Raw genomic sequence first — 23,920 nt, forward strand, 5'->3', positions numbered from 1 at the left:
TCCATGGGATGGGCAGCAGAGTTTTCTCCTGAGAGGGGCAGGAATGGGTGTGAAGGCCTGAGTGTGGGGAAGGTTTACGGGATGGCTTGTTGTGGGGCATTCAACAGAGGGTCCACTGAACAAGGGGGGAGTGGCAAGAAAGCGCGGGTGAGCTGAGGCAGGCCTCTCCCATCAGATCTAACCAGCGACTCCCAGAGTGAAGAAGTCCCGGAGCCCAGAGTAGGAAGGGGCCAAAGGAGGGCCAGGTAGGGGGAAGTGTCTAGGAGAAGTCTGGAAGCTCAGTGGAAATGGTGGGTCCTGAGGAGGCACAGCAGAACCAGGAAGATCGTAGCCAGGAAATTGGGAAGTGCAGAGGTGCTCTTGATAATGGTCAGGACCAGGGTGAAGGGACAGCAGGGACTGTAGGAGCCCAGAAGAGAGGGGCGCACAACCCAGCCTGGGGAGGGAGAGAGGGCTTCCTGGAGGTGGTGGTCTTCCAGCTAAGTCTTGAAGGGGAAGGAAAATTGTCGCCTCAGTCTGTCAACAAGCTTGTCCTGCTCAACTCCATCGGGCAACTCTTCAACGGAGAGCCCGTGTCGTCTCTCCTTCTCACCTCTCTCTACCATGCCCAGTGTGCTCTGGCTGGATTGGGAGAGCCCTGGGCTGATGAACTTCTCTCTGGGTTCATTATTTTTCTCTTCACCTTCAGAACTCCTATTCAGCCCTCAAAACCCAGCTCAAATATCACCTCTTCTGTGTCTCCCCTGCCCCCCCCCCGCCCGCCCCCGTGAGGCTCTCTGATTATCCAGATCCCACCTCTGTGCTTTCTCAGTGCAGGCAGGTGAAACAAACGCACTCACGGCTGCTTGATTTGAGACAAGTGACTTAATCTCTGAGTGTCTGTTTCCTGACAACGGCACTGGCCAAACCTATTCTTGAAGATAAGGTACATGACATCCTCCGGCATCACGTGGGAATCACAAAGGAAGACATCATGTGGTGACACCTGCCATTCTCTCTTGTACGAAAGGAAGCTGAGAATGTGACTCTGCCTTAATCCAGGAGCAGAGACCATGCCTTCACCAAGCCTAGCCCAGTGCCCGGCACAGAGAGGCACCGTGCGCTCTGTGCACACTGCGCAGACAGGAAGAACTGAGACTGTCTATCATCTACCTGTAATGTGACTTTGGGGAGATGACATCATCTGTGTGCATCTGTTTCCCCATCTCTATATAACAATCACTCACATTAGGGTATTCCCTTGCTACAGGTCACTCAGGATGCACTAGCTCGACTCCTCAGCTTGTGTGTTATCTCCCCATTTTACAGAAGAGAACACTGAGTCTTAGGAAGGTGAATGGCTTGTCCGAGTTAGCAACAGGGCAGAAGCTCCTGGCACCCAGCCAAACTCGGGAAATTGTTGTGCGAATCCAAGGGAGGAATGTGAAATAGCCCTGCAAACTGTAAACGCCTGGGGTGGGAGCGTCCGCCCCCGGGGGGGGGGGGCGTGGTGAATGACGGCCCGAGAAGGGGTGCGGAGAGAGACGGCCTCAGGTACCCGCCTGGCGGCGGGAGGATGGCTTTGCCGCGAGCTCTTGGGTGCGGGAGGCGCGGCTCTGCCCCGGCAGCCAGGGGTGAGGCCCGCCCCCTCCCGCCCCACCCCCCGCCCCAGCACCGCGGCCCCTTTAAGAGCGGGCGGGGCGCCCTCTGGCGGCGGAGCGCCGCGCGCGGCGGGAGCCAAAGCCGGATCCCGGAGCCGGAGCCGAGCGGAGCGGAGCCGGGGCGGAGCGGGCCGAGCGGGCCGAGCCAGCAGCCGAGCTGGGGGCGCGGGCGGGCGGCATGTACCGGGCCCGGGCGGCGCGGGCGGGGCCGGAGCCCGGCAGCCCGGGGCGCTTTGGGATCCTCAGCACCGGGCAGCTCCGGGACCTGCTTCAGGATGAGCCCAAGCTGGACCGGATCGTGCGGCTCAGCAGGAAGGTAGCGCGGGGGGCGCGGGCGGGGGGCGCGGGGGACGGGCCGCGGCCTGCCGGACCTGCCGACCGACCGAAGGGCCGCGCGGGCCGGGCCGCGGGGCCGCGGGAACCTGGCACGTCCGAGTGGGCCCAGCGGAGCCGCCCCCGGGGGAGGGGGCGCCCGGAGCCGGCCTGGGGCGGGTAGGGCGCCGGAGACCCAGGGAGGCGCCCGTGCACCCCCGGGATGGCCGCGAGGCGTGTCCTCCAGCGGATGCTCCGGGGAGGTGTGTTCCGGGGACAGGGGGTGTCTGTGTTGTGGGGGGCCCTGTCTCGCACACCCACGTTCTGTAGGGCCAGAAAGGGGAGGCGCCTTCCATAGGAGAGAACTCGGGGCCTGTTTGACACCTGGGGGGACCTCTGGGGGGGCGTCCGCATTCTAGGGGTGCCGGAGGGGGCTCTGTGGCTTCCGTTGGGGAGGGGTACTGGAAGCTGAGGCGTGTATTCCGTAGGCCACCATAAGAGAAAGTTGTATATTTCACCGGAGATAGGCCCGGGCTGCTTGTCTGTGGGGGGCAGAAAGGGAAAGTGTCTGTTGGAGGGAGGCAGACAGCAGGGGCATGTGCATCCTACAGGGGACAGATGGAGGGTAGTGCGTTCTCCAGGGGCAGGGAGGGGGGCTTGGCCCTCCGACAAACAGAAGGAAGAAGCATTCTCCAGGGCCAGGAGAGAAAGGGGGTCTGCTTTCTGCAAGAGAAGGAAAAGCTGGGAGCAGGTGCTGGGGATCAGGGAGGAGAAGGGGGTGTGTATTCCCTGGGGTGTGGGGATTCCACTGGAGGGCAGGAGGAGGGGTGCGAAGGGAATAGAGGGTGGCTTGAGGGGGGTACCATGCGGGGACAGGGTGAAGACATCACTCTGGAGAGTAAGAGCAAGGGGGGAGTGTTTTCGGCACACACACCTGAGGAGGAAGCAGACAAAGGCCTGGAACGAGAGGGAAGCTGCCCATGCATGGAAAATGGGACAGAGGAGGGCGGGGGACTCCTTAGGGACCTGAGCAGACATATTAATTGAAAAATTAAAAATTAACTAACATTCGTGGAGGCGGTCATCGTTTTCCTCACTTGCGCTCACAACAACCCCGTAAGGTAGATGTTTTTCGCTCACTTTGTATAAGAGGAAACTGAGGCCCAGAGAGGGGAGCTCAAGGCAAAGCCCCGTCTAGGCCTCTGGCAGGCCCTCCACCTGTTAGCCTGCCATCCTGAAGGTAGGGGTGCCTTGGGGTTGGCCCTTGGGCCCTGTGGCCCAGGGGGGGCAATAGGTGGACATGGGCAGATTCCCTGAGTGGGCCTCTTGGCTCTTCTGTGTTGGCAGTTCCAGGGCCTGCAGCTGGAGCGCGAGGCATGCCTGGCCTCCAACTACGCGCTAGCCAAGGAGAACCTGGCACTGCGGCCCCGCCTGGAGATGGGCCGGGCTGCCCTGGCCATCAAGTACCAGGAGCTTCGAGAGGTGGCCGAGAGCTGTGCAGACAAGCTGCAGCGACTGGGTGAGAGACACCTGGGAGAACTGCCTGTGGTGGGCACAGTTGGCCTTCTGGCTGGCGGGCCTTGGGAAGCGCGAGGCTCTGAAGGGCAGGACTTGGGCAGACCTCTTCCCTGGGCAAGGCTTAGTTAGGGGTGCTGCTCCTAGAAAACTGAGTTGGGGAAGTGCACAGTCAATGAGTAGAACTGGGTTGGAAAGGCCAGAAGGGGGCTCTGAATAGGGGAAGAAAAGTGGCCTGGGGTGTTTTAGGGGGCAAAGCCCCTGCTTCCTCTTTTGCACTAGGACTGGGACAGAACCCTGGGCGGGGGAGGTTCACAAACTGATCCCATGGGCAGGACCCTGAGGCTCCAGAGAGAAGCAGAGAGTCACACATGGGGTCAGTGAAAGTCAGGATTGGGCCCTGGGACTCTGGCCTGTCCATCCTGGGCGACAGGCCTGGAAGGCAGGAGCTATTTACTCTGTCCCTCTGTGGCCTTCAGAGGAGAGCATGCATCGCTGGAGCCCCCACTGCGCACTGGGCTGGCTGCAGGCCGAGCTGGAAGAGGCTGAGCAGGAGGCTGAGGTGAGGGGAGGGCCAGCGGGGCCTGGGACAGCAGGGAGGGAGACCCGTCCTATCATCCCTCCCAACCCCCCCCCCCCCGCCCCCGCTTCATTCTTATACTGCAGGGTGGAGAGCCCCTCCTCCAGGAAGCCCACCCTGAGTGCCTGGCCCCAGGAGAGCCCGCCACACTGCTGTCCCGCTGTCCTCATTGGACAGCAAGGCTCATCCTTCCCACGTGTGAATGTCTCAGCGTAGGACAGTGTAGACTGGGTCGGCAGAGTTGCTGGGACGAACTTCTCAGAGCTGGGCTGGGAGCACAGTGCTCAGTGAGTCCAAGGAGGTAGCTTGATGGGAGACACCTAAGTTTACTCCAAGTGTGTCCCCATCTCTGAGTCTGTCTCATCTTCACCCAGCAGAGGACATCTGTCCCCAGTCACGCGGCAAGTCACAGGCAGGCCCAGGCTAGAACTCAGGGGCTCCTCTCCCAGCCGTGGGCTGCTCGTCCCCAGAAGAGATTCGGGGAGGGGGTGGGTTTCTGGTGGGGCTCCGCTGAAACTGTCTGCCCTCCCATCTCAGGAGCAGATGGAGCAGCTGCTGCTGGGGGAGCAGAGCCTGGAGGCCTTCCTGCCGGCCTTCCAGCGCGGCCGCGCCCTGGCCCACCTGAGGCGGACCCAGGCAGAGAAGCTGCAGGAGCTTCTGCGGCGCCGGGAGCGGTCTGTCCAGCCGGCGGCCCCCACTGCTGCTGCAGACCCCCCCAAACCCTTCCCCGCCGCAGCCGTCCTGCCCACCGGGGCTGCCCGGGGGCCGCCAGCAGTGCCCCGGAGCCTGCCTCCCTTGGACTCCCGCCCAGTGCCCCCTCTGAAGGGCTCCCCCGGGTGCCCCCTTGGCCCGGCCCCGCTGCTGAGCCCTCGGCCCTCGCAGCCAGAGCCCCCCCACCGGTAGGATCCAGGGTATGGCCCCCCAGTGGGGGGCCCAGACAAACTTGATCTGTGGCTCCTCCTCCTCCCCCACTGTCTGGGTGGGGGGAGGGGCAGGCCCCTCCCCCTGGCCTCAGGCAGGCCCTGGCCCTGGAGGCTGAGCTGGGGAGGAGGGTCACCTGGAAGATGCCCAGAGAGAGGGCCGGAGGTGGGGTGGGCAGGGTGCCTCTGGCGCTGAGGAAACTCTGCCTTTTTTTCCTCCCCGGCTGGGGCCTCCCGGTAATGGGCCAGCCCCAGTGAAAGAACTTTCCTCCTGGGGGCCTGGGAAGGTGCCTGCTTCCCCCAGGGGGCCTGACGCACCCTACCACTCCACGGGGCTAGCGCAATGCCAAGGCCGACAGGAGCGCTTTCTATCACATCCTGCTCCTACCTTTCCCCAGTTCTGGGGCCTACCGCCTAGGAGCCAGGTGGTCAGGCCCCAGCTGCGGGGCCAGGGACACCATGGCCCTGGGGCTACTCCGTGCCCCACTCACGCTCCAGACCCTGGGGCAAGGTAGGCCAGGGGCTCCTGACCTGCACAGATGCGAGTGGGCCATCCCCAGGAAAGACCATTCTGTATTTTTCTGTCCCCGTCTCCTTAGAATGGAACCTTTTTGAGGGCAGGTCCTTGTCTTTGTATGTTCTGTCCCCAGCCCCACCTCCCAGGGGCCGTCAATAAATGTGATGATGAGGATGACGATGCTGCCCGACTCATCTCTGCTCCCTCAACCAGCCACTCTGCTGTCGCAGCCTCCACACCTGAGCGCCTGTGCGTCTTCCTCCTGAGATGCCCTCCCTTCCTCTCTGCCCATCCAAAGCCCAGCTGTCCTTCAGGTCCCGCACTGCTGCTGCCTCTTCCATGAAGCCTTCTCTGATTACCAACCCGTGGGAGTCTTTCCTAACTCTTAACTTGCGGCCAGAAGCACCCTCTTCCACCACTGTTCTCCAGCTGCCTCACCTGTACGCACCTTCTTCTCTTTCTGGGTTGCCTGTAAGCCCAGTCGGGATGGTACCCGCTCCTGCTCTGGCCTGCCAAATGACCACCTCCCCTGAGGGATGGAAGGTCTTCTGTAAGGCTGAAGGTCATGTCTGCAACTAGGGTGAATACTAGGTAGCCAGCTTGGCTGATGAGGGTGGGACAAGAAGTGGGGAGAGCTGGAACAGGCCCAGGGTCAGCTTACGTCAAGTCTAATGAGATGCAGTTTGGCAGGGAGGCCTGGAAGGTCCTGCAAACAGGAGGGGGCAGGCAGAGTGCTGTAGAAGCAAATGCGATCTTGGTCCATGTTAATAGGCACAGAACCATCTAGAAAGAGGAAAGTATTGGGTTGGCTCTACTCTTAAGTTTTTTACTGTAAGAGGGACCCCCCACCCCCTGCAAACCACCACCTTTGGTCTCCTTAGCATGTCCCTTATGTGCACGATGAGAAAGGGGACTGGGACTAAATCCCTTGATGGATAGTTGAGGGATCTGAGATATGTGTGATGGTTAGCCTCTGAACCTGCAAGGGCTAGAGACGTAGAGCCCTAGGTCAGAGTCAAGACCACTGGGTAGAAACCATAGGAAGGATGGGGTCTGTCCACAAAGATGTGTGAGCAGTGCCTGAGTGACTGCTTGATGGAGCTGTAGAGATTTCAGCAGTGGTTGGAAGGACTGGCCCATTTGAGCTTTCCAGAGCCCTTCAAGTCTACAGCCAGATGTACCCCTGCTAGGGGCGCAATCAAAGCATGCGCGGAGAGTGCCCACTCGAGCAGCTCTACCCCACACTGGCCTTGGTTCTCCCACTGTCCCTGCTGCTCGCACTTGAGCAGCTGGAGGCTGAGGGACACCAGAACACAGGGTACTTGCCTGAGATGAGAGAAGACTGAAGAGCTTTGGAAGACCTCCCACATTCTCAGCATGGCCTAGGACAGGCTAGGCCCCTCTTGTCCTGGCTTTCCATTCCTGGTCCCTGCTTTCAGGATTGTGGGTTTGTAACCAAAAGGAGAAAAGGAGTTGAGATTGGAGAAAAGGAGTTTAGAATAGTTCCTCCACTATTGTGAATTGGGGAGCAGCCTCTGGAAGGGAGAGGCTAATGTCCACAGCCTAGTTCAGCCTCCCCTCCCCAGGGCAGGTAAGAAGAAAAAGGAATGACCGACCCCAAGGGAGGGACTGGGAGGGGAGAAAAGTGTTACCAGGGGGAACCAGATGATATCCTTCCGTGGGTCTTACATACCACTCACCTTCCTTAAAGAGCTCAAACTCAGTTTTGGAAGGGGTAGGGAATAAGACCCTTTAGTGTTCAGCTCCGGCATAAAAAAGACTTGAGGCAGGTGGTATAGATACCAACAGAGTGGAGTGGACTCAGTTCTGGGCCATGGGAAAGTCTCTGAGTTGGATGGTTAATAAACTTCATTAACCCTCAAGCTTGAAGGTACATGGAATGTTCTGGAAGGCTCTGGAAGGTTCCAGGCAGTCTGGGCTCTCTCTCTTCCACATGCCAACTTCTGGAACTTTCTGTTTCCAGGTTCCAGGACCCCAAGGAATGTCCCTGACTACAATCCTCTGTGAGAGAGAACTTGAGAGTCTACATCAAAGGGACCCTGAGAAAGTTCCCACCTATTACAGACCACCAAGGCTTTTACAAACCCAAACCAAAAAGTTGTTCAAATAACAAAACTTCTATCCCTTTTGATAAAAAAAACAAAGAGTTCCTGCCCTTTAAGAAAGTCTGTTATGTTCCTTGTTCAGGAATCACTAGCTTGAGTATTTTCCTAAGCTTCCCTCATTTCTCATAAACGTCATTTTTTTGGCGGGGGCCAATCAAGGCTTAGTGAACCATGCAGACCTGAACCAGAGTGGGCTCAAATCTTGAGTACTGAATTGTGGTGTGGTCACTGCAAAGCCAGGGCTAACAACTTGCCCCTGACCACCTAAGGCTAGAGAGAATCAAATGGTTTAGGAGACCAAGTTGGACTAGCTGTTGGTTTCTCCCAATTTATACACGGATTTTATACAAAAGATTGAATACAGGAATTAATGTTACTGTATGTACCAAAGGACCTCTGGCTTTGTCCAGGACCTTGCCACCACTGTAGACTTCTCAAAGGCTCCTTCTTGTCCCACAATGAAAATAAGGTTTACACTCCGCCTTCCTGCTTCAAGTGGGAGCTCTCATTAAGATGTAGCCTAAGGGGTCTGTGAACTCAAACATCTGCAGGGGCTAGGAAGTTCACAGAGGTGCAAAGCTGTCCATTTCCACAAAGAAATACACCCTCTCCCATTTTTTGGAAAATGCATGGTCCCTTTTTTTCCCTTCTTGATAGACACGGAACACAGAGAGACATTTCTCTATTACGAGCAAAATGGCCAAGATCAAGGTCTTTCATACTTCCCCGCTGTTGGTGCGAGCACAGCGAACCAGGCAGCCACATCCTCTCTAAAATGCAGATGGTACAGCTCTTCCCAGGTGCTAGTGGGAGTGTGTGAGTGAATGCAATGGCAACACGTTTTCTCATTTTTTGAGAGAAGTCAGAAATCTAGATTTTTATACAGTCTCCCAAGTTTTGAAAGTTGGCTGAAGTTTCTGAAGACACTGTGCCAGCCACAGCCAAACACGGTGTGCAGGTTGGCCGTGTGGCCTGTAGGACCACAAATCTTAGCCCATTCTTGGTCCTCGTGCAACAGGCCTTCTCTTGTTTACCAGCAGTGCCCTGCCAGAACTGAGGGCGGGAACGCTGAAGGGGCAAAAGCAGGACGGGAGGGCAAACACACTTCAAGTCCAGTCAGAGGACCCCAGCCTTAAGAGATAGATTAAGGGTGACACTCTGACCTCCTAGCAAGTGGTGAAGAGGAGCTCTCTGCACCTCCCTCTTGGGGATGGCAGCCCTGTGCGTTCTCAGTATACGCAAGTTCACCACGAGGACCTAGACTCGGGTCTCATGGTCATCCTCACACAGTAACAGAGGGACCCTCAGCTGCTTTGCACAAACCCTGTGGCCACCAGGCCCACAAGCTGGGCCTGAGAACCAGGTACCGAGGGTAGGCACGGCAGGCCTTCTCCTGTGATCCTGACCATAGGCAGGTGGCAGTGTGTGATCCCATTACAAGGCTGAGGAACTGAGAGGAGGCAAAGACCAGGACGGAGCCCACTTTTCTAGTGCACTGAATTCAAGACAGTGGACTGAAGGAACCATTTACTAGCCTCTCTTCCTGGGATCTGGTGACCTTCCAGGAAGGTCTGAGATTTGCCACCCCCACCCTGCTGCCATTTCCCCAAAAAGGAGGATGGTGGCCACTTACTTGGGTCCCATCCTTGGTGCCTAGGCCTCTGACCATAAAGACTGTGTGTGTGCGTGTGTGTGTGTGCACACGCATTATATTATATATATAATGACCAAATGGACAACTCATTGGTCTATTCTTATTCATCCTGGGTCATGCTAGGATCATTATGGAAGGCAAAGTGCACCGAGTGAACAAAATGCCAGAACCTCAGAAGGGAAGCAAGAAATCCTACTCCCTCAGTGCTGGGATCTGTAAAGGATCACTTCACCCAGTAATAAACAAAAGGCAACAAAGGGCAAAATTTGGCTCAGGAGAAATAAAGTCCTGATCAAGTCCAAGGATAGTATCACAATTGCCTATACAAGTACACCTTTGACTACTGTCTTGCTGTCCGTGTCTCCCCATTCAGGACTTGTGCGTGCTGCTCCCTCACCCTCATACTGTACTTGCAACCCCATTCCTACCCCAATGAACACAGCCTGAGGCAGGCTGGGCTGCTCTTATCCTTCTCCAGCTTTCCAGGGAGGTTTTTTTTTTAGTTTGTGATCAAAAGGAGAAAAGGGACTAGAGTTGAACATGTCTAAGCCTTCCTCCACTATCAGGGATTGGGCAGCAGCCCCTAGAAGGCAGGGAATAATGTCCTTGGCCTGGTTCAGCCTCTCCTCCCCAGGGCAGGTAAGAAACTGAGAAAGGAACGAATCAGGGCAATCTTGGGGGTGGGGGATAGCTGGGAAGGGAGAAATACCATGGGAACCAGTTTGAGGGTCCTTCAAAAAGCCTCCCACACATCTCCCCTTCCATAAAGGGTCCAGACTCCGTTTTAGGGAGAGTAGTGAGTTCAGCTCTGGGCTAAAAAACAAAACAAAACAAAACAAAAACCTGAGGCACGCAGGATGGCACTGTAAGAATAGCGTGAGCCTAGTTCTAAGGCCTAAGGAGAGGCTTACAGTTGGATGATTAATAAACTTTATTGACTATCCTGCTCGGAGTTGTGTGGAATGTTCCAAAAGTTTCACAGGGTCTGCCCCCTCCCCCAGCCTTCTGGAACTTTCTATATACCTCCGTGTTCTGGGGCCCCAGGGAATGTTCCTGGCTTTGATATTCACTGACAGAAAACAAACTTGGGGGGGGGTCTATATCAAGGAGCCCATGAGAAAGGTCCCAGCTATTACATACCACTAGTGCTTTTACAAACAAACCCCCAAAGAACCCCAATTCTTTTTGATATAAACTCTGGTAGAATCTCGCCCCAAGGACACTCCGTTATATGTCCGAGAACCACTAGTTTCTGGCACATTTTACTAAGCCGAACACTTCCTGTTGTTTGTATTTCAAAAAGGACTTGTTTTCCAAATATGAAACATAGTAACATTAAATGTTCTTTCTCAAAGTACATGGGCCCCTCCCCCCAAACCAAGGCTAGCTGAACCTACCAAGTCTGAATTCAAAGCGGGCTCAAATCTTTACCACTGAATCCTACCGTCACTGCAAAATCCTAAGAACTTGCCTCTGACCTCCAACGCTAGAATCCAAATCGTTTCCGAGACACCAATTTGAACTAGCTGTGGTCTTATCCTAATTACAAGGATTTCACAAGAGCAGGAGTTCTTACTAATATACCAAAGCACCTCTGGCTTTTAGAACCTTCTGTCCTCACTCTTGCGGTAGATCTCTTGCAAAGGTTTTCCCATCCCACAGCTTTACACTTAGCCCCAGCGCATAAATACCTGAGCAGCTGAAATCTCACGGCCCACACATACACTACGTGCAGGGACACGGACTCGAGAGCCTGACTACTACAGCTCCAGCCAAGCGATGACCAATTACTTAGCTCGACTTAGAAACCAAGAAAGAAAATAAGCCTCAGCCAGCTCTGAATAAAGAACCAAGTTTCCACCACATGCCTCCTCTCCCTTAGAAGTACCATCTACTCCACACTAGCAGGCAGGTTTCAAGGACTTGACTTGTGGGGCTAAACACGAGGACAGGCCACATTCCCAGTTTGCTGGACTCAAACTCCCAGTTTATTGCTCTATTTCTGGGAGGGGATGGGCTGTGCAGTTAGTGATGGGGCTGGCCGGCCAAGGAATGACCAGGAGACAGGCATACTGTCCCAAGGATAAACCTGATTCTACTAACATCATGTTTTAATCACTGAGCCCATCAGAACTGTGGATAATAAAGTGTGACAGACCTCAAGAGAGCAAATGATTTGTTCCTCTGCTGTCACGCCAGAATAATTTCTCTGAGGTCTTACAGTAGATAAGCACGGGCAGAGAACACTCACTTCCTTATGCTCGGTGACCTTGCTTTCCCACTCCCACATGCCACCAACAGAAGGGGGAGTGGGTCTGGGGCTGATCATACAAGAATGACAAGGTTTCCAAAGATCCCATTCTTACCCTACATCAGGTCTCACTTGTGGCTGGGGAACTCACAGAAAGACAAGGTTCATACAACCCCAGAATTTTTCTTTTGGCAGTCAACAATTGGTCACATTGCATGGTTCAAGGTTACACAGGAGCCCCACGGTACAAACGTGGGGCAGGAGCAGACAATGCTTGCTCAGAGCTTTACAATAAAGCCAGAGCAAGTGTTCCAGAAGTTGACAATATCAGGAAGGCAACCTCTGGAAGCAGGCCCCCAAGAGACTCAAGAAAAACCCTTCACTCTCAGGCTTTCGGGACTCTTCTTCTTGGGGCCTCTTTCTTGGGCATCGAAAAGCCTTCCTTTCTGAGGACGTGCAGGTGGATGGCTAAGCTGGGCAGCTGGGGAAGAGGAGGGGGAGAGCAGTTCCTTCGCACCCCAGCAGAGGCAGGCTATGGAAGGCAAAGGGTTCAAGACAGGAAAGGCCGTTTTCTTGGGGCTGGCTGGGGGCTGCTCCCCTTTCCTCCTCTCTCCTATTAAAAACGAAAGCCCATGATGACGAAGGCTGTGAGGAGAAGGAACACAAAAGTCGTGTCTCGGGTCTCATCCCAGCGGAAGCCTTTCTTGGCCCGGTCCTCCTGCTGCTTGCGCAGGGCCTCTCGCCGGGCCCTCTGGCGCCGTTCGCGCTCCAGCTGTTCTCCGTAGTGCGCTTGGTAGAAAGCGTCGAAGTCGAACATGGTGCGGTTGGCTCCCGCCGTGGTCTGACCACGGCCGTGGGCCCGAGAGGCAGGTGGCGGGGTGCGGGGCGAGCCGGCATCGCCGGCGGGCCCCTTGGAAGGCCGGACACCAGGTCCGCGCAGGTCCTCGTCGCTGAGCAGGCCGCGGTCATACTTGCGACGCAAGGTGGCACTGCCCAGCACCAAGTAGGCCTGGGAGATGCGCGTGAAGCGCTCGGCAGCCTCGGCGCTCCCCGAGTTGCGGTCCGGGTGATAGAGGAAGCTCTGCCGGTAGTAGGCCGCCTTGATTTGCGCCTGCGTGGCCGTGGGGGGGACGCCGAGCAGCTCATAGAGCGCGGTGCGCGAGTATGAGCCGTCGCCCTGGGAATAAGTCCTAGCTTCCAGGCCCAGGCCGGATCCCAGGTTCTGTGGAGCGTTCCGGACCAGCCACAACCTCCACAGTAACCGCCGCGACCACCTCAGATCGCGCTTGGCTGCCATCTTGCTTGGACCATGCGGGCGGTGCGAGACGAACTGGCCAATGGGAGGCGTGCGTTGGTCGCAGCGCGTCGGACCTGTAGCCAATCGAGTAAAACAGGAGGCGGGGAGAGGGGCGGAGCATGCGTATTAAGAGGTGGGCGTGGGGCCGATGACATAAAAGCCGGGTTTCCGGAACGCCGCCACCAGTCTCGAGGCTGAGGCGTGGAGATGGCGTTCCGCAGCAAGAGACCGGAGCACGGCGGGCCTCCGGAGCTGGTGAGAAGCATTTGCCCCGCGCTCACCCCTCTCTCCGCCTGTGGGGCTCCCGCGTGTTGATACCTCTTTTACTGCTCTTCTCTTTTTCTTTCCCGCAGTTTTACGACAAGAATGAAGCCCGGAAATACGTGCGCAAGTAAGGGGAGCTTACATGTTGTCGGGGGTCGGGAACCCGCAGGTTGACCCAACAGCGGGCGTTGCTGGGAAAGCACGCAGAATTTGGGGGTCGGGGGAAAGGAAGGGATAGGGACGGATTCTAGTTCTTAAAGTGGGAAAGTCAGAGTTAAGTAAACCTCGGAACATTCCGGGCCTTCGTAAACCTGCATTAAAACGGGGGTGGGTCATACCTATTCTGTCCAGGTGGTTTTCAAAGATTTAAGTGACAGTTTGAAGCATGTGGTAAAATCGGCAAGGAGCCGTGGATACATGTAAGGGGTCAGTGCTGTTGAGGGGAAGGAAAACGTATTCACAGAATGCTGTTATGTCTTCAAGTTCTCAAGAGAATTGATCGTGTAGGATCTGCGTTTTGGAGGGTGATTGTGTAACTGACTATAAAGTCCCTTAACAGTTGAAGGTTAGAACCGGCTTCCGAGCCTTCTCTTTCTGATACACTAGTCCGGCGATAACTGTTCTCTTCCTTTCCATTCAAATTAGAGTCCAAGACCAAGAAAGTCAGCAGGAATCTCTGGCCCAGTTTTCATTATGTAGCAACATAAAACTTTTCTCCAGCTGCAGAGCTCTGGGATTTTTTTCTTTTGGTCTTGGGATAGATTTACTAGAGACCTGTTTTTATTAATTGTAGTCCTCGAATGAAATAATATTTAGTTCGAATTGCTTAATATGAAGAAAATGTTAATATTTTATTAAGCTTTTTTTATGTTGGTGATGTGTTGAAATGATATTTAGGGCATATTGGGTTAAGATAGGTTGTCAGGTATATTGGATTGGGTAAATTACTATTACGGTTAAATTTTTACGTATTTCCTTTTAATCACGGTACTAAGTAAGTCTTACGTGGCTTGCATTTTATTTCTCACGGACAATACTGCTATGGATTTTTCTTAAGCATTGTTGAGCCTTATACACGAGAGTGACTGTGGTGGGTAATTCTTCCAGAAAATGTGTTTTTAAGTAACAACCACATCAGAGCTTTACTGAGTTCAAAATCCCCAATGACTAGTCATTTCACTAAGTGCTTTGTTCCCTTCACATTAGCATTGCAATTGGTAGAGTTATAATTTGTATACCAAAGTAACTTGTTGCTGTATTATATGGACTTTTAGGATCACTTTTAAATAGTTGAGTATGGTGACTAGGAGAGTACCTCAGGGTGATTGTTCCTTTTCCTCTTTTTTTTTTTTTTTTTTTTTGCTCTGGGCGATGTTTTAACTCAGAATTCTTTTATCACTTGCTTGTGTTTTTTGCCTTCCCAGCTCACGGATGATTGATGTCCAGACCAAGATGGCTGGACGAGCTTTGGAGCTCCTTTATCTGCCTGAGGGTCAGCCCTGTTATCTGTTGGATATTGGGTGAGATCCCGAGGCCCAGTTCAGGTTGTCCAGGTGGTGGTGGAGTGTCTTTGCTGCTCACAGTGTTGAGTTCCTGTTTGATTGTGTCTTCCAGCTGTGGTTCTGGGCTAAGTGGAGATTATCTCTCGGATGAAGGGCACTATTGGGTGGGCCTTGACATCAGCCCTGCCATGCTGGGTAAGTGTGTCCTGCTTAGCACTGGAGCGGACTATTCTTCATGAGTGTGGAGCAGTATGCATCTTCTGTTTCCCTGATGTACTCTTCTCTGACGTAGATGCGGCCTTGGACCGAGACACTGAAGGAGACCTGCTTCTGGGGGACATGGGCCAGGGCATCCCTTTCAAACCAGGCTCCTTTGATGGTTGTATCAGGTGAGAAGTCTTCCCTTCCTGCTTTTAGTCCTGCAGGTCAGTGCTTCCCAAGGTGGCTGTGTAGCAGAGTTACACAGGATTCTTAAAAATACACATCCCCAGGTTAGAGCAATGCCCCCAATTATGTGGATTTTTTTTGTATTTTGAAATTGTCCACTCCTTTGATCATCTTGCGCTGCCAGGTTCAGGTACTGCTGGTATGGATTCTCTGTTCTGTGGGGGAAAAGTGGGGGAGGTAGGAGGAGGGGGGAGGGGGTGGTCTTCCCACACCTCCAGGAGCCATTTTGTGGATGCCAGCAGCCATCTTGTTGGCCCCAGCAGCCATCTTGTTGGCCCCAGCAGCCATCTTGTTGGCTCTAGCAGCCATCTTGTTGCCTTCTTTTTGAATAGCTCTGCAGTGGAGAGTGGCCCAGAATTTTCCAGTCTCCTCAGTGGCTCGGCCCTTTCTGGGTTGTCAGGGTCATTTACATAGTATTTTGATAACAGATTTCAGAGCATTGAAATGAGTGTTTGAAACATGAAATTGTTGTCTGTCTTCTGTGGTAAAGTTCTGTTGAATATTTGGTGTAGTGTGTTGTTGATGGGGTGGAAGTAGGGAATAGGCAAGAAGTCAAAACTTTAATCCTTACCTGGGGGGTTGCCTCCTGTGACTGTGGCCTGAGCAGTGGGGAGCTGGATGAGCAGTAAAATTTAGATGTGAAGATTTTTTCTAGGGTAAGGGATTAGTTTACATCTGGGAACAAGATTGGGGGGAAACCGCATTGCAAAAATAGCAATTGCTTTTTAGTAATGATTGGGTGATATGTTCTAAGCTGCAGAAAACTGGAGGCCAGCGATATGGTTTGTATATTTTAAAAGTAAGTCGTCGGTTTTTTGTTTTTTAAGAGAGATGGTATGGCAAACTTACTTATTTATTTTAGCATTCCTTATATGTAGGACACGGTTCTAGGTGTTGTGGAGTTTGTGGAAATACAACATAATCCGTGCTTTTAAGACTCTCCATGGTGTACTAGGTGCTGGAAGAGATGGGCCACACAACTAAATACGAAGTTGAGTGTGGAGTGTGACTGGGGAGTCGTGGGGCCCACCACAGCAGTGAAGAGAAGCCAGAGAACACCAGGAAGCCTTGAAGAGGAGGAGGGGCTGGGGTTGGGCCTTGAAGGTTTGGATAGTCATGGGGAGGGTTTCTAAGTGAAGGAACAGTGTGAACAAAGGCACAGGGAAAGGAGCCTGATAGATGGGGGCGGGGGGAGGAATAAGGGATTTTTAAACTCCATGCTAAGAATTTTGGGCTTTATTGAGTAGTCAGTGGGAAGCTAGGGAGTGACAAGATCAGAGCTGTATTTTGGGAAGATTATTTAAGAGAAAAGAAGCAAGATTGTTGAAGCAATGGAGGCAGTGAGGAGCGCTGACCCAGGAGAGTGGTAGAGGGAAGTAAAAGCTGGGAGAGGCATTTGGACAGACCAGCGGGGTTTGGGGTTCTGTGGACACGTGTGCACAGCATGAAGGGGGGACATACCTGAGAGGAGTATATAATAGCTGCTTGAGGGTTTTAAATCTGAGAATAGTGAAGACACTGAATAAGTACAGTTAAAGGATTGATTGAGGAGAAGAGTGAATGAATGGGTGTGTTTGTGTTAAGTACTATAAAGGGGTGATCCCTTGATTAGAGGAAGGGAATGAAGGCGTAGGTGGCAGAGAGCCTTGACATGCTGTGTAATTTTAAATTCGAGATGCATGAAGAAACAAGGTTGAGAAAATACTTGTTTGGACTGGCTGCAAGGAAGTTAATGCTGACCTTCTGTTTACCCTTTTCTGTCCAGTTGTAGAATGATGAGCTGGAGTGTATCTGCATGTGCCAGAAAGAGAATTATGTGCAGGAGGGTTTCGCCCGGGGCTCAAGGATGTGCATGGTGTTAAGAGTCTCGAAGAGGCTGGGGGGAGCAATGCGTGTTGGTTCCTCTCCTGACTGGGTCCGTTCTTTTCTCAGCATTTCTGCTATACAGTGGCTCTGTAATGCAAACAAGAAGTCTGACATCCCTGCCAAGCGCCTGTACTGCTTCTTTTCTTCTCTGTACTCTGTGCTGGTGAGTATGAGATCTCCTCCCAGTCTGAGCTCGCTGCTTATCCCTCCTGCAGGTAGTGATGGAGTAGGAAGCGTCCCACGGGAAAGCCATTCAAATGGGAGCCATGGTTCCCAAAAGGGGTGGCAGGACCTTACTGTGGTTACTTCTGTCCAGGTCTTTAGTCTAAAGAGAAACCTCCGTGGTCTGACATCCCTAATGAAGTGCAGAAGATGTTGATGTCAGAATCTAAGACCGATCACAATTCCTGTGCCCCACTGCACTGAATTATTAAAGCGGGTTTGGGGGAATGGACTCCACAGAGTGAGGACAGAGACATGTCCAAGGCTCACAGAGTCCCCATATTCTCTGACTCCCACCCCTCTCTCCCCTACTGCCGATGTTCAGACGGGGAGCTGGATGGTTATTTATCGCAGAGCCTTGATTAGCTTTATCTTGTCTTCATAACTGACGGTGTTGATTTCAGTTGTGTGGTAGGATTAGAGGATAGCTTGAGATTTTAAGTCCTAAAAATGAGCTCATTTACTTTTTTGAACGGATCCAGGTATTAAAATGAGCTCATTTACTTTTTTGAACGGATCCAGGTATTTCTTGGTCGTCTTAATCTCCCCACCTCATCCCTGGTTTTCCTAGGATGGGTGGTTTTTGCAGATGGCTGGCTGGTCTCGTGTGTCATGTGGTTTCCGGCACACACATGAACTGAAGTTAATCTGAGGTTCTGATGGCCTTTGTGTTTGCCTTTCTCTGCTGAAGTGGTTTTCCCTCCTATGTTTAGCCAGCTCCCCACTACATTTGGGACTCTGCTCAAGTGTCCCTCAAAGAGGCCTTCTTGAAACCAAAAGTAAACCCAACAGTCTTTTGTCACTCACCATTCCTTTGTCCCAATATGTTTTTCTTCTTGGCACTAAATCAGTACTGTAAGTTAGCAGCCTTCCTCACTAAAACGTGTGCTCTGAAAGTTCCGGGGCGTGCTCTGTTCATGGCTGTATCCTAAGCCCTATGAACAGTGTCACGTAGCTGGTGGGGTTTCAGATACTGAGTGAGCAAGGAGCAGAGAAACATTGAGCCCTGAGCCCATGGTGTATTTGTAGGAGAGTGATGTTTCTGTTGCTTTCAGGTCCGTGGAGCCCGGGCCGTCTTGCAACTGTACCCTGAGAACTCGGAGCAGGTGAGCCCCCTCAGCTCCCGGAGGTGCAGGGAAGGGGGAGGGACCCAGAAGCTGTCCTGCTCCTCACTCACCTGCCCTCCCGCTGTTGGGAGGGGGCAGAACGAGGAGCTTGTTGCTGACTTGTGGGAAAAGTAGGGAGTGAGCCTCCGAGAGTGGTCCCTGTGACTCCTGATGGCAGGTTTTATGACCTGTCGTCCTTGGGAAGAGTAGTGGTGTCTGGGGGGTTAGGATAAGGGCATTGGTCTTCTCCTGACAGACGTGTGGTGGTGTAGTTAATAGGATAATTCTGATTTCCATAATCAAACAAGTAGAAGTTGGGGAGGATTTGAGAGAATGGCAAAGCTGCCTGTCCTGTGGAATGTCAGCCATGGGTATGAGGAATAGAGGTACAGATCCTGAAAGACAAGTGGGGAGCTGTCTCCAGCCACTCACGTAAGGAGTTTGCCTCCTGATTGGTGGCCATTCATTCCCGAGATGGGAGCGGGAAGATGGGTCCCTGGGCTAGAAAGAGAACTGGGGAGAATTGCTGGTTCCAGCCTGCATTTTCCTCTGTGTGGCTTTTGGGGACTCAGAATGGGGAACAGTCTAATGGAAGACCTCAGTTCTCCTGGGCAGGGTCCATCCTGGGGGCAGACTGGCTTCTGGAAGGGATCAGAGAGGAAGCTATCTGCTCCCCCAGCCTCCCTGCCTGACTCGCCGCGGTTCTCTCCTCAGTTGGAGCTCATCACGACCCAGGCCACCAAGGCCGGCTTCACCGGTGGCGTGGTGGTGGACTTCCCCAACAGCGCCAAGGCCAAGAAGTGAGTGCTGGGGGCTAGGGTGCTGCCCGTGATGAGCAGAGAGGGTGCTGGGGTGAGGAGCAGGTCAGAGGCGTGCGGGGCTGGGTCCCGGGGTCCTCACGTTCTGCACCTGTGTGTGGCAGGGAGCGTGTGTGAGGACTTAGCCCCACCCCCAACAGGACTTTATGAGCCCAGCCCTCACTCTCCTTTCTGGTTTCAGGTTCTACCTCTGCTTGTTTTCTGGGCCATCAACCTTTCTGCCAAAGGTGAGGGACCCAGAGTTTGCAGGCTTGTGGCCTTTGGATTCCCTGCTATGGGGCTGAGACTTGTACCGGTTGGAAGGGCTCAGGCCTGGGTGGCCCAGCCTTCTGGGGTGGGGCAGGCGGGTGGGGGAGACCACCAGGACGATCTAAGAGTACGCTGGTCCCCACAGGCCCTGAACGAAAATAATGACGAAGAGGAGGCCAGGGAGTCCGAGTTCACGAGTGAGAGGTAAAGCAGTTGCTTGGGCTGTCTTGGGTGCAGGGGCTCGCTGCTGCCAGGGCTGGCAGATGGGCAGAAGGAAGGCGGAGGCTCTCTGCTTTCACGAGGTGTCTTGGGTCCAGGTGCAGCAGTGGCACCACGGTGGTGACAGAGCAGGAGCCCTGAGGGCTTGTGCCTGCCCCTGCCTTGGGCTGGGCAGCTGGGGCTCTTCTGGATAACTCTGGACAGCCACGCAGCCATCTTTTCTTCCTCTGCCTTCTCTTTGCACCTGCGTCCTGGACCCCCTATCCCCTCCAGCTCTCCCCCTGCTCTCAGTGCTCCTGTCTACTCTGTGGGCTCATTCCATCCGCTCCCAGATGCGCTGCACTGTCTCCTGTTCTCTCCCATAACCCCTAACAACAACTGCACATGGGCTCCCCCCTGGATCAGATCTCACCCCACCTTTTGCTCCGCTGCACCGTTCTCTCACTCCTGCTCTCTGCTCCTGCCTCTGTCTCCTCACAGGTCACTCTTGTCAAGGCCACAGCAGCCTCTGTCCTGCGAAATCCATGGCCACTTCTCAGTCTGCTTTCTCTTCTGTCCTCCTCTTAACCTGCCTGCTCCCATCGGTGCGGACGCAGCCGATCACTCCCTTGATGCTTTGCTTGCCCGGCCTCCCACCTGCCATCCCCGTTTGCTCCTCAGCTGTTTGGCTGTTCCTTCTCCAAGCACCCTGGGGCCTAGCCTGGACCCTTTCTCTCTCTGCTGCTTTAGCCGCCAACCCTAGGTCTGTTGCTCCGAATTTAGGCCTGTGGCTTCAATCCCATCTCCAGCTTCCGAATTGCCCCCCTATGTATCTGTACCAGACTTCCCACAGGTGTGTGGGACCAAGCCAAGCTCTTGCTCTTCACCTGAGACCCCCTCTCTCCACTTTCGCCGCCTCATTCCTGTCTTTCTGACCTCCTCTCCAGGCAGTCCTTCATGTCCTGCTGCCCCTGGTGCCCATGTCTGTCCCCTCCCCTCCCCAGCCTGAGCCCCCACTGCTGCCCTTGCCTGGTGTGGACACTGCTGTGCTGGCCTCCCTCCACTTTCGGTCTTTGCCCCTTTGAATTGCTCTTCCACATGGCAGCAGAATGGGTCCTTTTCTTTTCCCTTAATTTCTTAAATTGGGCGATTCTGTCTTGCCATTTTTCTTTTCCAGTGTCCTTGGTTGAGTTCTCTTTACCCTTATTTCCCTCCATCTTCCACTGCTCTGAAGCCCACACGTCTGTTTTCCGGGTGGTCAGGTGTCTCCCTGGCCAGAAGGAGAACTCGGGCAGCGCAGATGTGTCCCTGATGTCAGAGTAGGGTCCCGTCAGGGAACGGTATCTGGTGTTTGCTACTGGGTAATTGCTGGTAAGGCGGGAGAGGGAGGCTATTTCTTCATTCTGGTTGATGGGAGTGAAAAAGCCCAAAGATAATTTTAAGACATTTAAGAGGAAAAATGGGCAGAGAATGAATGAGTTTGGAGGACCATGAAGCAGTGAAGATCACGAGTGTGTTCCTCCACAGATTGGAGCCCTCTGAAAGTCCTGAAACCCCCCCCCCCACCGTGGTCTGCTTCCTCAGCCCATTTCCCATGGGGATTTGGGGGGGGCCCTTCTAGATGTGTTCTGCCCTAAGCTGCCCACCACTTGCTCTCAGCGAGGGGCGCCTTCTCCCACCTCACAGAGGATCTGCACGTGATTCAGCCCCCTCCACCCACCGCCCAGTCCCTCTTGTCCTCACTCTGGTGTCTGCAGACGACACGCGCTAACTGTAAACTTAGGTAAGCAGCCATTTCTCATCTGCTTCAGGAGGGGGTACAGCCCGCACTCGGGCATCATGCTGAGGAGTAGAGCGCGTGTGCACAGGCTCGGCGCGGTATCCGGCACGGGCCTGTCTCCCCGTTCTGCAGGTCCTCGGCCTGGCAGGGGCGGGGGGCAGGAGGCGGCTGTCCACTGGAAGGATAATCGGGGCTTCTCCCGTTCTCGTCATTTCTAATCATTCTCTCTGTCTCCTCTGTCTCTCTCTTGATGACTCAGTCCACCTGTGGCAGTTGCCACTTCTGACCAGCTTCCCTCTTGGCACCTTTGGTCTGGGGCACACACCGCCTCCACCTGCTCCCTGCATCTGCCCTGACGCCCCCCCCATTCCTTCTGTGGCTCACAGCTGGCCCCCCAGCTTGTCCTTCCGCATAGACTCTTGCTGATTGGTGCTGCACTCGCAGCCCCCCGTTGGCAGCTCCATCCTGTTTTGAACTTGGTGCCTCAGACTTCTGCCCCCTGGTTGTGCTCACGCTCCCATTTCTTTCATGCACCCCTGCCTGTACCTGCTGAAGGGTCTAGATCACATTGTGTCACTCCTTTGCCAGGAAATGTCTCCGAGTGTCCCCTGCTTACCTAAGGGACAACATGCTCACTCCTTGCCTGTAAGCCAAGTGAAATTCTGAAATTCATTTTTGTTTTTTTAAAGATTTTATTGATTTATCTAGAGAGCAGGGGTGGGGGGGAGGGGCAGAGAGAGAGAATCCCAAGCAGACTCTACACTGAGTGTGGAGCCTGAAGTCGGGCTCAATGTCAGGACCCCGAGATCATGACCTGAACCAAAATGAAAAGTCCGATACTCAACTGACTGAGCCATCCAGGTGCCCTGAGGATTTTTTTTTTTTTTTAATTCTGACTTTTGTTATTAGGTCAGAACAGACAAGAAGTAGTAGCAAACAGGGTCTGTGATGGACTGGCCCTCAGGCAAGGAGGGAACGTGTGCTTCGGACCCTCAGGATCCCACTGGGCCCCCTCCCATTCTCGTCCCAGACACACAGGACTCTTCCGTCCCCTAACCTTCCGCTTGGTCCTTTCAGTGCCTCACCCATGTGGTGCTCTGGTCTTGATGCTGCCCGTCCTCTGCCTGCAGAAGTACCCGCTTATCTCAGCAGCCCTCTTGTTTTTCCCAGACTGCGTTTCTTTTCCGTCTCCTTTAGCAGCTGCTGGGCCTTGGTGCACTTGCTTTGCCTGGTGTGGCTGGTCCCTGCCATGGCCTGGTCCTGGGCTCAAGGCCAAGTCTGGTTCATATCCACCGTGGGACATCCGTGGGTCGTGCACTCCGGTGCTCAGGAAATGGTTTTACTCAAATAGCGAGCAGCCTTCCGTGGCAGGAATTATGCTGGAAGCCGTTTGATCCCAGCTGCCAGGTGGGGATGTGGTTTGGGGGCCAAAGGCTCTCTCTGTTTTCAGGGCCTCTTTCCCACGGGGCTGTGTGAGGGTCCCTTTTCTCCTCAGCCGGGGCTGGAGGCCAAGATCAGCCCTTGAGGATCATTGTCGGGGCTGCCGTGAGCTGGCAGCCTTGTTTTCCTGCCTCAGACATCTGTAGGTGCTGGGAGCCCCTACTTGGTCTATCCCAGGTGTGCCGACCCCACAGTCAGACAAGGGGCTGAAGTGGCAGCACTGGGCGCGGGGCCTCCGGCTCTCCTCAGATGGTGCCAGGCGCTCCTGAGCTCGTGTGGGCCTGTATTGCCCCAAAAGTAGTGGGGCTCTCTGCCTGCCCCGTGGGCAGCACCTGAGAAGTAAACACACCAAAGCAAGTAGTCCTCTACCACGAAGACGCCTGGGAGGGAGTGGGCGCCTCCCCCCTCCTGCTCTCCTGAACAACCGCTTTGGCCCCGGGGGAGATCACTGGGGGAGGAGAGGGTGTCTGAAAGTGGGGACTTCTATGGTAGAAGGGGCATCCGACCTCCCAACTGGGGGAGGATCACCATTCTGCCCCGTGTGGATGAGCCTGGGTGCTGGCCGGGCCGCGCCCGTCCTTCTCAGCGCGGAGTCTCCCGCACAGGGTCCCGTACAGGATGGCGCGGCGCGGGATTGTGCGGAAGAGCCGCGAGTGGGTGCTGGAGAAGAAGGCGCGCCGCAGGCGGCAGGGCAAGTGAGTGCCGGGACCAGGCTGCTGGGGCGGACAGGGTCTGGGGCCGCTCGGGGCTCCCCTCGTGTGAAGGGGTCCCGGGGGTTCTTTTTCTTTTTTCTGAGCCTGGCCCGTGACTTCTTTGCCACAGGGAGGTCAGACCGGACACCCCGTACACCGGCCGCAAGCGCAAGCCCCGCTTCTGAGCGGCGAGCCGGAGGCGTTGGGACAGCCCGGCTGCGTGTTGCACCCGTTGGTGCTCGCCTTGTTGCACGCCGGGAGTTCTCTGTTGAAGTGCCTACTTCCATCAGCTGACAAAATACCATTTTAGAAAAGTTCTCAAGTTTTGTTTCTCTTCACTAACAAAAGTTCTTGTTTTAAAAGCAATAAACCACTTTCTGTGGAAATGTGGCTCTGGCATTTTCCAGCTCTGATCCTAAACACATTTCTGGAGTTCCTCTACTGGTGGGGGCCACTACCTGATTCCCCAGGTCCAGATGAGACTTGAAGAACTTAAGTGTGTGAAAAGTACCTTTTTAACGTAC

The 23,920-nt window shown here is 54.3% G+C and overlaps 3 protein-coding genes and 1 non-coding gene across 5 annotated transcripts; 3 read left to right on the forward strand and 1 right to left on the reverse strand.

The window, feature by feature from the left end:
* The first annotated feature begins 1,744 nt into the window (after nucleotides 1–1,744).
* On the forward strand, nucleotides 1,745–5,661 carry VPS37D (VPS37D subunit of ESCRT-I). The gene is made up of 4 exons (XM_045786195.2): nucleotides 1,745–1,956; nucleotides 3,300–3,471; nucleotides 3,947–4,029; nucleotides 4,585–5,661. The coding sequence occupies exons 1-4, from the start codon at nucleotides 1,819–1,821 to the stop codon at nucleotides 4,948–4,950; spliced, it is 759 nt and encodes a 252-aa protein (XP_045642151.2). The 5' UTR covers nucleotides 1,745–1,818; the 3' UTR covers nucleotides 4,951–5,661.
* A 5,854-nt stretch (nucleotides 5,662–11,515) lies between these two features.
* BUD23 (BUD23 rRNA methyltransferase and ribosome maturation factor) lies at nucleotides 11,516–23,782 on the forward strand. Of its 2 annotated transcripts, none has more exons than XM_087868160.1 (12): nucleotides 11,516–11,677; nucleotides 13,166–13,203; nucleotides 14,501–14,596; nucleotides 14,691–14,773; nucleotides 14,871–14,967; nucleotides 16,958–17,054; nucleotides 18,169–18,219; nucleotides 18,934–19,019; nucleotides 19,219–19,264; nucleotides 19,432–19,490; nucleotides 23,310–23,399; nucleotides 23,527–23,782. In XM_087868160.1, exons 1-12 carry the CDS (start codon nucleotides 11,522–11,524, stop codon nucleotides 23,579–23,581), a joined length of 954 nt encoding a protein of 317 aa, XP_087724286.1. In that variant the 5' UTR covers nucleotides 11,516–11,521; the 3' UTR covers nucleotides 23,582–23,782. The 2 variants fall into 2 exon arrangements, with proteins under 2 accessions (XP_087724286.1, XP_045642149.1); XM_045786193.2 differs by lacking the exon at nucleotides 11,516–11,677 and adding an exon at nucleotides 12,956–13,067.
* DNAJC30 (DnaJ heat shock protein family (Hsp40) member C30) lies at nucleotides 11,683–12,849 on the reverse strand. The gene has a single exon (XM_045786196.2). The coding sequence runs from the start codon at nucleotides 12,810–12,812 to the stop codon at nucleotides 12,132–12,134; it is 681 nt and encodes a 226-aa protein (XP_045642152.2). The 5' UTR covers nucleotides 12,813–12,849; the 3' UTR covers nucleotides 11,683–12,131.
* Nucleotides 22,715–22,846, forward strand: LOC123784793 (small Cajal body-specific RNA 20). Its single transcript, XR_006777553.2, has one exon.
* Nucleotides 23,783–23,920: the final 138 nt, after the last annotated feature.

Source organism: Ursus americanus, chromosome 2, assembly GCF_024610735.1.
Source record: "Ursus americanus isolate L20-20 chromosome 2, mUrsAme1.1.p, whole genome shotgun sequence".
NCBI classification, from domain to species: domain Eukaryota; kingdom Metazoa; phylum Chordata; class Mammalia; order Carnivora; family Ursidae; genus Ursus; species Ursus americanus.

Excerpts from the sequence above, each read along its gene's own strand:
- VPS37D (XM_045786195.2), top strand. The coding sequence starts at position 1,819 with ATGTACCGGGCCCGGGCGGCGCGGGCGGGGCCGGAGCCCGGCAGCCCG. Across the intron at positions 3,472-3,946 it reads AGACAAGCTGCAGCGACTGG|AGGAGAGCATGCATCGCTGG; the intron begins GTGAGAGACACC and ends TGTGGCCTTCAG. Across the intron at positions 4,030-4,584 it reads AGGCTGAGCAGGAGGCTGAG|GAGCAGATGGAGCAGCTGCT; the intron begins GTGAGGGGAGGG and ends CTCCCATCTCAG.
- BUD23 (XM_087868160.1), top strand. The coding sequence starts at position 11,522 with ATGCTCGGTGACCTTGCTTTCCCACTCCCACATGCCACCAACAGAAGG. Across the intron at positions 14,597-14,690 it reads TGTTATCTGTTGGATATTGG|CTGTGGTTCTGGGCTAAGTG; the intron begins GTGAGATCCCGA and ends TGTGTCTTCCAG. Across the intron at positions 14,968-16,957 it reads TCCTTTGATGGTTGTATCAG|CATTTCTGCTATACAGTGGC; the intron begins GTGAGAAGTCTT and ends TTCTTTTCTCAG.
- DNAJC30 (XM_045786196.2), bottom strand. The coding sequence starts at position 12,812 with ATGGCAGCCAAGCGCGATCTGAGGTGGTCGCGGCGGTTACTGTGGAGG.